Raw genomic sequence first — 14,518 nt, forward strand, 5'->3', positions numbered from 1 at the left:
GAATTTCACCTAGACTGTATTTCCCTAGTTTGCTCACAGGAATGTCATGGGGACTGTCTAATGTTCATATATAGTGTGTTTGCTGTTTCTCCCACAGCCACTAGGCCAGTTATACAGCCCCTGTATATACCACTTCAGAGGAAGCTGCATCTGGGTGCTGTGTGACAGGTCCCTATAGAAATAGATCCCATGTCCCACCCTAAAAACAGCAGCAGACATTAGGCAAGGGATCCCTGCATAATCAACCCACCGACCTCATCCCAGGAGCAGCTACATTTTAGTGCTGGATGAGGGAATCCTGATATAAACCGCTCCTGTGCCCCACTCCAGAGGTAGCTGCATCCCCACAGCCACAGGTTAGCAATCCCCCACCCAGTCAATGTGCTGATGGCAGGAACTCTAGCTCGCTAACTTGGCACAAAGCCACCTTGAACTTGGTGCTGCTGACATGGGGGCTGATGCGTAGCATACTAGGTCAGGTTCCATCCTGCAGAGGGCAGCAGAACTGCTATGGCAGGGGAAGTGTGGGGAGGCCTTGGTCAACACCATGCCATATCCTGTAGCAGAAACCTGGGGAATCCTTGCTCAGGCTTACTGGATATGGGGATAACTGGACAATAGGGGCCCCAGTCTAAGAGTCTGTGCAATGCACAGCACAAGGGCTCTGGGCTCAGTTGGTTGTGTGCAGCATCTGGCCCCACAGGGGCCCTGATCTCGGTCAGGGTCTATCCAAAGTCTGGCACAATGAGAGCCCCAGTCTTGGTGGGTGTCTGTGTAGCCCCTGGCACAATGGGAGCCCCAATCTCAAATGCAACCTCACAATACAATGACCAACCTTCTCCCTAGGAGGTCACTAAAGAAATGCTCCAGGTGGATTCTGTTAATTTCAGTTTTATTACAAAAGTTTTGGCATTACAAATGCACTCACAGTGACACACACTGAAGAACGACTCCACGTTGTCCATGACCTGGTGCACAATGATCCGTATATATAATATAGAGATATATGTACAGCGATGGACACAATGATCTTTTTTGTTGAAAAAAAAAGAAATCCCGTCGTTTTTCTTTACAAATATACATGTGTCTTACAATACTCCACATTTCGGCAATGTGCGAATTGGGAACGAGAGGATTCAATCCTGATACTTGAGCGTAGACAACTCTACGGTTAGCGACAATGGCGCCTCTCTGGGCGTCACATCTTAACATTTGTTTTTTATCAACACTCCAAAAACAAAGGGGGAAACCCCCATGGATCCTGATGTCTTACAGCGTATCCCTGTCGCAGCACAGAGACTGCGCTCTGACTCAGGATCCCACTCTGGAGAAGTTAGAAAATCATTCTTGTATTTTTTTTAAAAAAATTAAATATATATATATATATATATTTATATATATAAACATTTCTGTTCTACATTGGTATATTTCACCCCTTCCTCCCCCACTCCAGGTGGCGGAGAGGGGTGTTTTTGGTGCCAAAAATCATTCTAAGTAGCTCACTCTGGTGACAATGTTAAGCTCTGATCTGGAAGATGCTTGCAGGAGATTATTCCAGACAGGTGAGTCAACATTAATGGGTGAAATTTCAAAATGAAACAAAAATTAAAATGACTCCTGCTGAATAACAACCTCACTCCATGCTGAGACTCTCAAAGCTGGACCAAGGGATGGAATGTCAGTCCCTTAGGGTAGTGAATTCTTAGGCTCAGATCTGGTCTGACTCAGATAACACAAGCTGGAGAATTTCACCCCTTTGCCCAAGCACTGAATCCAGTGATTTCTGGTCAGGCTAGAGAAAGAACCTTTTAGAAAGAGTCACCCAATCTGGGTTTACAGCCCACATGACGGAGAATCCATCACATCCCCCGGCCATTTGTCAATCATCCTTCCCACTTAAACATTTGCCCTTTATTCACTGTCCAGCTGCCCCTGTGCAAGAGACTGTGATGTAGCCAGCTTTGACAGTCCCAGCCTAGTATCCCAGCAGAAGCCTCATGGTGAAATGGATGTAGCTATGAACACTATTTTGCCCAGGACAGCTCTGAGAAAAATCAGAGCTGTGCCAGTTGAATCTAGGGATATTTGTTTTGAGTCAGGAACAGAAATGCAATTGCCAGAAAACACCTGAACAGCCATGGGCCCTTACTGCGGTAGGTTAGATACCACCTACACCCACCATACTCTAGGGGGTTCAGAGGGTGGGAAGTCCAAAGCTAGGCACTCCCGTGCCTTGTTCCAACGCTGGGTTGAATGCACATGGGAGCACAGGCCTTGGGGAGAGGCGACCATAGTATTTCTTATTAAATTACATACATATACTCACTACGAGTGAATACAGTTCTATGTGTAAAGCCACGTACAATGGTCCCTTCAAGAGCTCTGGTTGGCAACTCTAGCTTCGACGGCACGACAGTGGTCTTTTTTTGAGAGGGGTTATAAAAATGCTAGTTCTTCGCCCAAAGCTCACCCCAGGGACGCCCAGCCTGGCGCCCCCTCCGGATGTGCACGGAGTCAGGTCTCAGCTCGAGTATGGGTGGAAGAAGCTCCTCAAAATATGACAATATGCCATACTTGGTGAAGTAAGTCACAGACTTATTTCAGAACGAAGGGTCACTTTCGCTTCCATCTGTAGGGAGACACAAAGCAAAGCAGGGAGGAGGGTTAGAGGGTATGGGGCATCCTGGGCAGCTCCCACAATAAAGACATCAAGTGCCCTCCCCAAAGTGAGCTAGGGCCAGCCTCCTCATGGATTGCCACTAGAGGGCGACCTGCTCCACCACTTCCCCCGGATAGCTTGTGCTCTCCTACTTTCACACAGTAGGAAATTGACACATGCAGCATGATAGTCTCAGGAGCAGAACCCACGACTCCTGACCCTGGCCTCTAACACTAGTCCTCATCCACTCAGTACTGGGAGCAGAACCTGGCTCCTACCATCCCTGCTGTAACCCACCAGTTTCCACTTCCCTCCCAGAGCTGGGAGAAACCAGGGTTCTTGCTCCCAGCTATAACCATTAATCCCCTCCCAGCACTGGGATAGAACCCAGGAGTCCCGGCTCCTAGTTTCCCTCCTTTAATCTATTAAGCCCCACTCCCCTCCTCTCCTAAGCTGGGATAGAACCCAGGAATCCTCACTCCTAGCCCCTTGTGCTAACCCACCTGTTAGGCCCTCACTCTCTCTAGCCCTTGGCAGTTGCACATGTGCTCTTCCCAAGGAGAAGCACCATTTAGCAATGCTGGCCTTGCCAGGAATGCCCTAGACACCTGGGTTCAATTCCCAGCTCCACATGTGATATTGGGCAAGTCACTGATTCTCCCTGGGCCTCAATTTCCATGTGTAAAATGGGGAGGCTAGTCTTGTCCAGGTCTACAGCTTATGATCTCATTGGGACAGTGACCGCCTCTGTGCAGTGCCCAGCATGACAGGGCTCCTGATCTCAGTCTGGATGCCTTTACGTAGCTCCCTGGTAGCAGCCTTGGAATTGGCCCTGCAGCCGAACTGGAGCCTGGGCACTAGTGACCAGCAGGGCGGGGGCGGGATTATCTTTTGGAGGGCAGGGAGCAGCACACATATGCATTAACTGGTAGCAGATGTGCTGGAGAGCAGGGAACAGAGTTGCCATCCCTAAAGAGTGATGTGCCCCATGGAGGACCAACAGAGGATTTCTACAGCCCATATCCATGCAGCCTGAGTTCCTGCATTGCCCCACACCCTCCACCCCATCTGGCAGTGCCCCCTGCCCCTTACCTTCATGGAAGCTGTCTTGCAGGTGGCTCTGGAGTTGATACAACTCATCTAACCCATCACAGGGCGACCTTGAGGCACATGTCTCAAAGACTGTTTCATAAGAGGCCAGTTCTTCCAGAAAGCACTGCTCTTCTGGAGACAGGTCCGTGGAGGGCGAGGGAGCCAAGGTCCCACTGCCGCTCTCTTCGGTGTCCAAGCTTAGTGGACTACTGACGTTTCCACCACAGAAGTGGTGGTGGAGGGGGCACCGGACACCGGTGCTGTTCTTCTCGAACAGAGAGGTGGACAGGTCCTGGAGAAGGTTCTCCACTGTGTCCTCTTCCAGGAGGTTCTCCTCTGGGCAGGAGAGGAAGGAGAAGTCAATGCTCCTCCAGCTCTTGAGGGGCTGGAAGTCCAGGCAGGGGTTGGGCATGCCAGCTGGCAGGGAAGAACTGCGGCTGACTGGGCCTTGCTTTGCCTGGAGGGAGAGCTCCGGGGAGTGGAAGGAGCTGAAATCTTCAGCCAAGCTGCTGATGTGCCTGGCCAGCAGGTCAATCTCAGTCTTTTCTTTTTCAGAATATCTGAAGAAGGTCTGTTTGATGGGGGAGGCCTCCGGGGTGAGCACCCCCTCGGGCACCATGGGCACATCAATATAGAGGGGGCCTCTGACCTCCGGCAGCGTCATGACGGTGCAGTCCCCATTACCGGGGCTGTCAGGAGTGGGTGGCAACTTCTCATAGAGAGCACTGCAGTTCTCCGGTGGGTAGAGGAGCTCAGAGGAAGTGGTGGTAGGAGGGGAGGTGGCTGTGTTGGGAGGGAACGACTCCTGGGTCCCAAACATGAAGGTGCAGCCCTGATGGGGCGTGTAAGGGGGAGTGCAGACAAAGTCCTTGGAGGAGCCACCTGGGTTGTCCCTCCGGAAGGCCGGCTCGTAGGTAGTAGGGAAGAACATGTAGCTGAACTCGGTGTCTTTGCCTGGCTGTCCCATGGTGGAGCTGGGTGCCTCCTCCATGGAGGAGAGATTGCCCAGCTCCATGGTCATCGACGTGCCCTCCTGACTCAGGCTGGTGCCTTCTGCATACTCCAGGCTGGTGAAATCGAAGGTGGGCACCGGGGCAGCACTTGTGGGGGTGCCGGACAGGGGTGTGAAGACCTGGTCGGGGCTGGAGAGCTGGGCTGGAGACACCAACCCTTCAGAGTACGGCGGTGCAGCACTTAGCACGTAGGCCACCTGCGGCTCCTCTGAGGCCAGCTGCTGACGTAGGCACCAGGCTTCCGAGTCACTGGGGACCAAACAGAGGCATGGTTAGTGCTGGAGATGGCAGGAGTGACCCTCCCTGGCCATGTGCATGTCCCCTGTGCCTTTAATGCCCCCAGCAAGGGCTCTCAAATACACCCACCTATTGCACTCTAACACATAGACCAGCACTGGACAGAGAGTCAGGACTCCTGAGTTCTATTCCTGGCCCCCGACCTGGGGCAGGCCCCTTCTCCTTCTCTGGGCCTCAGTTTCCCCTCACACCCTTTGCCTATTTAGTCTGTAAGCTCTTTGGAACAAGGGCGCTCTCTTGGGCTGGGTCTGTGCAGGGTGCCACATGATGGGGCCCTGATCCCAGTCAGGGTCTATGCAATACCCAGCCCAATGGGGGCCTTGAGCCTGTCTGGGGCTCTTGGGTTTCAGCCCAAACCAGGGCTTGATCCTAGGGGCTGCTAAGGACTCTCTGTGAGGGGAGCACTGTCTGACTCGAGGCCCTGCAACCAGGAAGAGGCCAGCTGCATGCAGCTACCTGATGATGTAGTTGTGGCAGATGATGGGGATCTCAGCGCTCTCCATGCGTGCCAAGGAGTAGATCCAAATCCAGCTGACACCATCCTTGGTCTGGAGCCGGATGACCATTTCTACTTGGGGCTCGCCAGCATCACCCACTGCAGGGAGAGAAAGAGGGCAAGGGGGTTAGTGTCAGAGATCCACTGGGGAGAGACCAGCCCAGCCCTCTGTCACTTGGGATGGAGAGGAGGGGATACTCACACAAGCGGCAGTGCTGGGCTGAGGCATGGCTCAGGTCCTCTGGGTGCACCAGGCTGTACCACGACCTGCACAGGAGCTCACTCTTCTCAAAGCCCAGATGAAAGATCACACTGCAGGGAGCCAAGCAGAGGAGACCATTGAGCACTCATGAGCAGCAGAGAATGACCCACAGGGTAGCACCACGTTGGGACTCAGAACACTGGGGTTCTACTCCTGGCATGGGGCAGGAAGAGGGTCTAGCAGGTTAGAAGTGGTGGCTGGGAGCCTGGGCACTACTCCCAGCTCTGCCACTCACCTTGAGCTATTCCTTCCCCCTCTTGCTTCTCTGTTTCCCTTCCTGATCTTTGAATACTTAGACAGTGAGTTAAACCTCACTCTGGGTCTGTGGCACTCTGAACATGATTTGGGCCCTCACCTGGATCAGGCTTTGGTTTTAGACTCAGCCTACTGGCCCATAAACCATGGTACCTCATCTTTTACCCACATCAGGGTTCAAGGCACCCCACAGAAAGGGGGAAGCCACCCCTTGATTTTCTTCCTAGCCCCTTCACACAACTCCTTATGTCCTAAAGTACAACATGCCAGAAGGTCCATCTTCCCCTTGTGTTGAAGGCTGAGCCCCATCTCACCTCTCTGAGATGTCCAGGATGGCCAGGTCCTTGGTGTGCCGGCTCTCGAAGGAGGCCAGGAAGAGTGAATTGTGGCTGATGCGTGGTTTGGGCTCTAGTGGAGTGCAGAAGGCCATGAAGACAGGGTTGGTTGACCAGTAGGAGCCAGGTGGTGGTTGATGGAAGTGGCCTCGGATTAGCACCAGCTTGTTCCCCGCACTCTGGCGTCTCACGGTCTTGGAGGTGTTGAAATGGCACCGAAACAAGCGGTCTGGAAATCAGCAAGGGAAAAAAATGGTGAGTGTATGGTGCAAAGACAGAGAGTCTGGGCATGACGGGAGGGAGCTCATAGAAGAACTTAATGCACTGGGGACTGTCAACTCCAGGAATATTCAATTAGTACAGGTGTGAAACTATCCTTACATGCCCATCTCTAGCTATTCACTCGTCTTATATAAACGCATCTAACCATCCACTCATCTCCCCCTCTCACATTTCCAGAATATCTGAGCTCTCTCTCATTTCTATAAACTTCAACAAGAAGTCCTGTGGCACCTTAGAGACTAACAGATTTATTAGGGCATAAGCTTTCATGGGCACAACCCACTTCATTAGATGAATTGGTGTGGAGTTTACAGAGGCATGAGTATATATTTACACACTCTACACTTATGTCTCTACCCTCTGTCCCTCCTTGGCAGGCTGCACAGACCCTCCACTCTGCCCTTTCTCAGGTTTCATCTTCTGCCCAAGTGCCATCGCATGCAGCTTGATTTCAATGCAATCACACAGGGACTCACCTGTATCAGTTGGGGAAGGCAATGCCAGCTGATTTCTCATCACAAAGTGGTCATTGGGGTCAATGATGTCATAAATACTGTCTCCTTGGGCTACCAGGTCCACCTGGGGGGTGAGGTAATGATGAGATGTTAGATCATGCTTTCATACAACACAAGGAACAGGCTGCTCATAGCTGAAGTGCAAGGGCTTGTAACAGGCATCAGTGTGCCAGGCTTTCTATGTGGCTGTATAACACAGATCAACATCAGCAGGTAGCTTTGCATTATGCTATCTAGCTCCCCAGGCTACCAGTGTCTGTATTAGAAACCCTGTTTAACAACAGGCACAGGAAATACACAGTGAACTCCTCATTTCTTACCTCTATAAATAGCCATCCCTCTACCTAACCATTCCCATATCTCTCTCTCTCTCTCCCCTCCCCCCCACAGGCACCCCTCTATCTAGCTATCCAACCACCCCCTGTGGCCCGGCTCTGTAGTATGCACAGGAGTGGAAGAGCTGATGTGTGGATAACCCAGTCACCAGCTCCCGGACTGATCCCTTACCATTGAGTGCCCCAGGTGCTCTGCTACATTCTCTGAGACGTAGATCAGTTTCCCTTCGCCAGTGAACACCAAGAGGAAGCCTGGGAGCATCTGCAAGAAATCTTCCAGGTCCTGGGATGACAGCAAGCTCTCCAGCCCTCCCATGGCACCTGTTGCGGAAAAGAAGGGAGAGTCAGGATACAAAGCCGTTTCTATGCATTGCAGCCCGGGCCGTAGCATGGACAGCGACCTGCTGCAGCCACTGAGTCAGGAGCCTGCTTCAGAACCATGGACAGCGACCCATCACCACCTGGGCAGTACCACGGACAGCGACCTGCACCCAGCGTCCGAGGCCGTGGAGCTTCAGCACCACGGCCAGAGCCACGCGTCTTTCGTCCCTCCCCAACCTCCTGGGCTGGAGGCGCCCAGAGCCAGACCCCCAGCAGGCGCTGGTGTCTAACAGGTGTCTGTCCGGGCACACGGGCTCCTGGCTTCTCGGGGCCAGTGCCCGCCAGTCACACACGCTCCGAGTGCCGGTTACCTTTGGGGAAGAAGATGGACTTGCGGGTGTAGATGCAGGCCAGCGACATGATGTGCAGGTAGGAGAGCCGGACCTTGTCCCCTTCCGCGATGGGCAGCAGCTCCTTAAGATTGCGGATCTCAGCGTTGATCTGGTCCCGCCGCGCCTTGGAGGCGCCCTTGGTGGAGCGATACATCTGGGCTTCTCCACGCTCGGCGACGGTCGGTCTGTCCGTCCGGCTGGCTGTGTGGCTCCCAGATTCCTGCCGGCAGATCTGGTTGACAGCCTCAGCCTGCATCCCGGCTTTTATAGGCTGCTAGGAGTGTGGGCACTGGCATGGCAAGGAAAGTGGGGCGGGAAGATTTGCTCAGATCAATGGAGGGACATGGCTGGGAAACTGCTCCCCCCTCCCCTCTCCCCCTCCTTCTGTGTGCTGGGGGAGCCACACGTCACCCTCTCTTCAGTGACGCGCTCAAGTGAGGGGGGAGTGGAGGAGGCAAGCACAGAAACACACTGCACCGAATTAGGAGAAAAGCAGCTAGAGGAGAGACTTGACTGTTGGAATCACGTCTTGCTCCAGGCTGAGTCTGCCCCTGCGCCTTCCCACAGTCAAACATTAACCCTTACACCTGCTTCTTAGGGAAGAATTGTGGAGGGGAATCTTATCTGTCAGCCCATCCAGCCCCTTCTACCTCTCCACCTTCTACCCACCCACCCCTCCCATCTCTCTACCCTCTACCCACTCATCCCTCCCATCTTTCTACCCACCCAACCCCTTCCATCTGTCTACCCCCATCCATCCAGTCCTCTTCCATCTACCTACCCCTCTATCCACCCATCCCCTTCCATCTCTCTACCTCTCTATCCATCTACTTGTCTATCCATCCATCTATCCATCCATCTTCAATTTATCTACCTCTCTATCCAGCTAAGGTACTCTATCCTTAGGCACAGTGACCACCATTACAATCTGTAGAATTTGCATATTCTTAATGTTGTAACCTCTCTACCACTCTATATATCCATCCCCATTCTATCTAGCCAGCTATTTGTAGATTCCCACTCCATCTATCTACCCTTAAGTATCCATCCCTATACCACCCACCCACCCACCCCATACTATCACCCCATACTATCACCTCTCTATTCATCCATCCACCCCTACCATTTATCTAGCTAGCTAATCTAAAATATGCAAACATTGTCTTATTTAGATGCCTTGGGGAATATATTTGAAACATAATTTAAAATATTTTTTATTCTCATCAACTAACTCCTTTTGATGGCTGCTATTGTTTTCTTTGCCTTTCCATAAGGTGGTCTAGTATTAAGACACCTCCCCCTCGTTCCCCCAGGTAGCATGTCTGTCTAGGAGTTAAGAGCATTTCCACAGAGTGATAATGAGTGAGTTTTTTTGGGGGGTGGGGCTGGGGAATTGCTTTTGCTAATCTTAGTGCCATTAAAATAATGATTTTAGAATACATTAGATAAAAATAAAGCCAACTTCTTAAAAGCCCAAAGAAGTCCCACCCTACTGGTGTGTGTGTGTGTGTCATTGTTAGATGAGCAATTGTGTTGAATACAAAGCGACAGTGCTGAAGCTCAATGGAGTCACCTAAATTGGGTAGCTAGGTTTTGCATAATCTCGTCTTCCATATTAGGAAAGAAAGTACAGAGCTGACTAACCCTTGGCTGCCCAGAAAGCCTTCACACCTCTTTTGGAAATCTCTCACAGCTAACACCTCACTTGTTTAACTTCTAGTGATGCAGGAAACTGGGGTATAGCACCTACCCTCAGCACCCACGAGGGCTGCTGCAGATGAGTTGTTTAAACTGCAATCGTTATTTAGCCAGCCTAAGGAATGATAAGACTTCCCAAAATAATCTTTTAAGGGCTAGGCCCTGTCTCTAGGTTCTCAAATGGTCCCTTCCCCACCGTCACGCAATGTACAACAGGGAGTCTCACCTAATTCCCTGTGCAGGGCCAGGGCACTCTCTGGACTCAAGTCTAGTGCAGAATGTCTCCACTTTTCTGTTGTGTAAGATGGCAGTTTAGATAACCCTGGCATCTTTGGAGCTGTCAACAGAATCCAGGAGTCCTGGCTTCCCGCTCACCCTGCTGGAATCTACTATAGCAGGGGTGGGGAACCGTTTTTGGGTTGAGCGCCACTGACCCACAGAAAAATCAGTTGGAAGCCACCCATAAGTGAGAAGTACAAAAAAACCCAAACCAAAAGTCCTCACTGCTTTGACCCCTGTCTGAGGAGAAAGACACTCCCCACATTCTCCTCCTACACTGAAGCCTGCGGGGGGGGGGGGGGTCCAGGCTACTAGCTTGTGAGCTCCAGCCCCACAGTGGGGCAGTAGGGGGGCTGGAAAGCCAGCGCAGGCTCCCCACTGCTGGGTGGACCCTGAGTCACGGGGGCCAGATCCAGGAAAGCCAGGAGCTGCATCCGGCCTGAGGTCCCCCACCCCTGCACTAGAGCAAGGGAAGGGGTGTCTTGGGATACAGCAGGGGAAGTTGGGAGCCAGGACTCTTGGGTTCTGTCCCTGGCTCTGGGAAAGGAGTGGAGTCTAGTGTATTAGAGCAGGGCAGGCAGGCAGCTCTCCTGGGTTCTACAAGCAGGGGGACTGGACAATTTTTATATTGGGGGTGCTGAGAGCCACTGAACCAAAGTGTAAAAATCCTGTATGTGATGGAAACCATTTCAAACCAGAGAGTGTAGCAGCATCAATGTCTGTGAGCTGTGTGGCATCTAGTGGTGTGGGGCGGGGGGCTGGAAGTCAGTCTCCTTGGGTGTGTTATAGGATACCATTGATCTGGGTTGTGGGAAGACAGCCACCAGTTTTCTTTCCTTTAGGAATGTGATGCTATAAATAGACACAATAGGAGCTTTTTTCTGTTTTTGGCTTGCAGCACCGACGTCAGCCTGTTATCTAGGGCTGTGCCCTCGCAGCGTCCCCAGCGCAGCTCAAAGCCGAGTGGGCGCATCATGAATTAGAAAAGAGACTTTGGAGTGTGGGGGTGGATCCAAAGCCTTAACTCCTATAAAAGGAAAGAGCTGAGCAGCGGGAGTGGCAGCCAGTGCCCTGCCAATGCCGCATGGTTACTTCCATCTAGGCTGAGAAAATCTATTTTGGGGAGTCTCTGGCTTTAGGAAAAGGCACAACAAGGATGTGTGGCAAGTAAACAGCACCTTTCACCCAGTGCCTTGGGAAAGGGACTGACCCAGGCATAGAACCCAGGAATCTTGATCCCTATCCCCTAGCTCCAATGCCCTAGACACCCCCTCTGAGTTGGGGATGAACCCCGGAGTCCTGACCTCCCCCCCCCCCAGCACCTCTACTCTAATGCACTAGATCTCATTCCCTTCCCAGAGCTGGGGAGAGAAACCCCCGCCAGCCAATCTCCCCTGACTGGGAGCTGGATCAGAGCTGGTGCCCCAGAGAGGTAAGTCCCTGTGTCCCATTCCCCGAACCTTATACCCAGCCAGTGCCTGTAGGCTGCAGCCAGATGGCAGCCAGCGCTCCCTATAGGGGCAAGACCATGTACCTCATTCCCTTGCTTTTCTTTTTGCTATGGAGAGGGAAGGCTCTACCCATCCTGACTCCCACAGGCAGTCCATGGGTCCCGTGGCCAGGATTCCAGGAGTCATTTTACCCAATGAGGAAGAGCCCCCTCCACCACCAGCGCCCTTTTAACCTTGTGCCCTGAAAGTCCAAACTCAGGGCTCCATCTAGCCCCCCCTCCATAAGTGCTGTGTTTGCAGGCTCCTTCCCCAGCCCTCTCCGACTGCTGCCTCCCACTGGACAGGGTGCGGTGCTATTGCCTGCAGCATTTACTTGAACAGGGCCCCCTCCTTCCAACGAGTTGGAAACCAGCATCTGTCTTCTCTCAGCACCTACCCATCTGCAGTAGCCCAGCCCCAGCATGTGTGAGGAGTGAGGGGTCCACATGATCGGGGTGTGTGGGGGGGGGGCAGAGGGAGAGTAGCTCTGCTCCTCAGCTGTGTCTGGAATCTGGGAGTCAAATGACTCAGAGTGTATCACTGGTGAGTCACCCCCTTGTGGAGAGAGGGGTCCAGGGCTGGGTGGTTGTTCCTGAGCCCATCAGCACTAGGAGCCTGCTGGGTCCTTTCATCCCCCCACCTGATGTTTCATTCAGGATCTGAATCAAGCAACTAAAAAGAGAAACCTGGAGGCTAAAAATAGCTCCAGAGTCTGTGTGATTTAGTGAATGGCTCAGCGATTCAGCCCTGTAACAGCCAGTCCCTGCCAGAGCCTGGTGGGGGTGGAGGGCAAGGAGATAGACAGTGCCAGCCAGCTGGCAACAGGACAGAGGGCCAACGCCTTTGAATCCCAGTCAGACAGCAGGGCTCACGATGAGGCAAGCCACGGGAGGGGGAGTGGGGGGCTTGACATGGATATACACAGACCTCGTGCACTGACATGGCGTGACAAACAGCGATACACACCCATAGACAGCGATACACACCCACATGCTGACATGCAGCTGTCATGAACTGACATGCAACACGCCCTGCGAGTCACTGGCATGTGAGTCATGGCCCAGACACCGACCATGGCCCAGATATGCTAACCATGACATACTGCCCCCCTGGTGCAGGCAGGCTGTTAGCCATTGACACACACAGGCTTTTGTGTGTGTGTGCGTGCGTGCACACACACACACACACACACACACACACACTGTCTCTCTCTCTCTCTAACATCCACATGGAGCCAAAACACACACATGCTTGTAGTACTCTAGAAATGACAGGCCCTATATCCCTTTCCCCCACCCCTAAGCCAGCCAGGCACCCTGTCTTGCGACTGGATCAGAGCTGGTGCCCCCTAGTGGGGAAAGGCCCCATGTCCCATTGCCTGACACCGGAGCCAGCCAATCCTAGGTTGGATCAGAGCTGGCACACCTGGAGGGGAAAGGGCCCATGCCTAGGCCTTGGCCAGTTTCTCTACCTGGGAGCTGCCCTCATTTCCTTTTATTGGGCGCTGGCGAATGTCCTGATGATGCTCCAGCACTGAGGATGATTTTCCAGGTAACTGTTTCTAAAGGCAGCTGCAAGCGTCCTATCCGCACCAGAACCCAGGGGAGGGACAGATGGGTGGGAGCGTGTGTCAGTGGAGCAAGATCATAGATCAGTGGCAGTGAGTGGAGAGTAGGAAGGGGGCATGTGGAGGGGGAACAGTTGCAGGGGCAGGGAACATATGGAGGGAAGCCATTGTGCTACCCTGCTTCAATCAAATCACCCCCGGCCACTTTCCATCTCTTGCTTTTGAAGACACAAAATGAGCTATTTCTACTCTGCTGTCCAGCCTGCCACTTTTCCGTCACGCCCAGAACCCCTGCATGGTACAGGGGGCTGGCTGGCTCAAGGGCCAGAGAATGGGGGACAGGGTTGTTCCCCACTAGGGGCATCAGATCCATTTGGGCCCTAGGGCAGGGGGCAGGACGGGCTGACTCATGGGGACAGAGAACGGGACAAGGGGCCTTTCACTTTTAGCAGACCTTGGCACCAGTCAGGCTTCAAGGCAAGGGGTCTGGCTGACTCAGGGGGTTAGGAATGAGAGATGGGGCCTGTCATTTCTAGGGCGCCACGAATATGTGTTTTAGTGTTTTCAATCGGTCTTGCTCCCAGTTCTGGGGTAGGGGGCTAGTGGGTTAGAGTGAGGGGGGCTGGCAGCCAGCACTCCTGGTTTCTATCCCCCATGCGGGGGGGGTCGCACCCCTTGGATTGCTGTTGCACCATGGCTCCCAGAAGGGCTGAAGGACTGTGCCCCCCCGCAATCGCCACCAGCGTCTTTACCCCACCAAAAAAGGCTCTTTGCTCCTATTTTTAGACGCACTCTGGGGTTTTATATAGCTCCGAACGTTCATGTCCCCCCACGTACCCCGCTGGCGCGGGAGTGAAGAGCGAGAAAAATATCTACCAAGGTCCCTTCTTCATCGAAAATATCTCAGCAGTTGCCATGGTGACCCGCCCACAGCTTCACCTCCCAGCACAAGAGGCTTCGCAATACAGAGGGGTTGGAGGCTTTTTATAGACCCAATGTGCGAAAGGAGAGGGGAGGCGAGGGGGGGGGGGGGGGCTGGAGCCAGTGGGATTGGCTAGAGCACCCCCCAACATGGGAAGTTCAGACCCAGCCACCCCCAACATGTACCCTCTATACAAATGCACAACTGGGCTTGGCTTTAGGGGTGCAATGGTTTGGCTCTTCACTCCGATGAAACCCATTCTGGCCCACCGCCCCCCTGCTTTGACCCTCTAGCCCCACACCCCTCCC

At 53.1% G+C, this 14,518-nt stretch overlaps 1 protein-coding gene and 1 long non-coding RNA gene across 2 annotated transcripts; one reads left to right on the forward strand and one right to left on the reverse strand.

Annotated features, from left to right (window-relative positions):
- Positions 1–885: 885 nt before the first annotated feature.
- NPAS4 (neuronal PAS domain protein 4) lies at positions 886–9,312 on the reverse strand. Its single transcript, XM_006129709.5, has 8 exons — positions 8,234–9,312; positions 7,714–7,862; positions 7,168–7,270; positions 6,389–6,638; positions 5,760–5,869; positions 5,518–5,656; positions 3,752–5,013; positions 886–2,629 (listed from the first exon to the last, which is right to left on the reverse strand). Exons 1-8 carry the CDS (start codon positions 8,508–8,510, stop codon positions 2,601–2,603), a joined length of 2,319 nt encoding a protein of 772 aa, XP_006129771.3. The 5' UTR covers positions 8,511–9,312; the 3' UTR covers positions 886–2,600.
- Positions 7,336–11,264, forward strand: LOC149523800 (uncharacterized). The gene is made up of 3 exons (XR_016350431.1): positions 7,336–7,419; positions 7,597–8,291; positions 11,130–11,264. It is a non-coding gene; the product is annotated as an uncharacterized LOC149523800 (long non-coding RNA).
- Positions 11,265–14,518: the final 3,254 nt, after the last annotated feature.

The sequence above is a fragment of the Pelodiscus sinensis genome, chromosome 11 (assembly GCF_052426305.1).
Source record: "Pelodiscus sinensis isolate ZL-2025 chromosome 11, ASM5242630v1, whole genome shotgun sequence".
In the NCBI taxonomy this organism is placed as follows: Eukaryota; Metazoa; Chordata; order Testudines; family Trionychidae; genus Pelodiscus; species Pelodiscus sinensis.

Bases quoted from the DNA above. Each gene is read 5' to 3' on its own strand.
- NPAS4 (XM_006129709.5), bottom strand. From the start codon at position 8,510: ATGCAGGCTGAGGCTGTCAACCAGATCTGCCGGCAGGAATCTGGGAGC. The intron at 7,271-7,713 runs GTAAGGGATCAG...CTCACCCCCCAG, and splicing joins AGCACCTGGGGCACTCAATG to GTGGACCTGGTAGCCCAAGG. The intron at 6,639-7,167 runs GTGAGTCCCTGT...GCTGATTTCCAG, and splicing joins GCCTTCCCCAACTGATACAG to ACCGCTTGTTTCGGTGCCAT.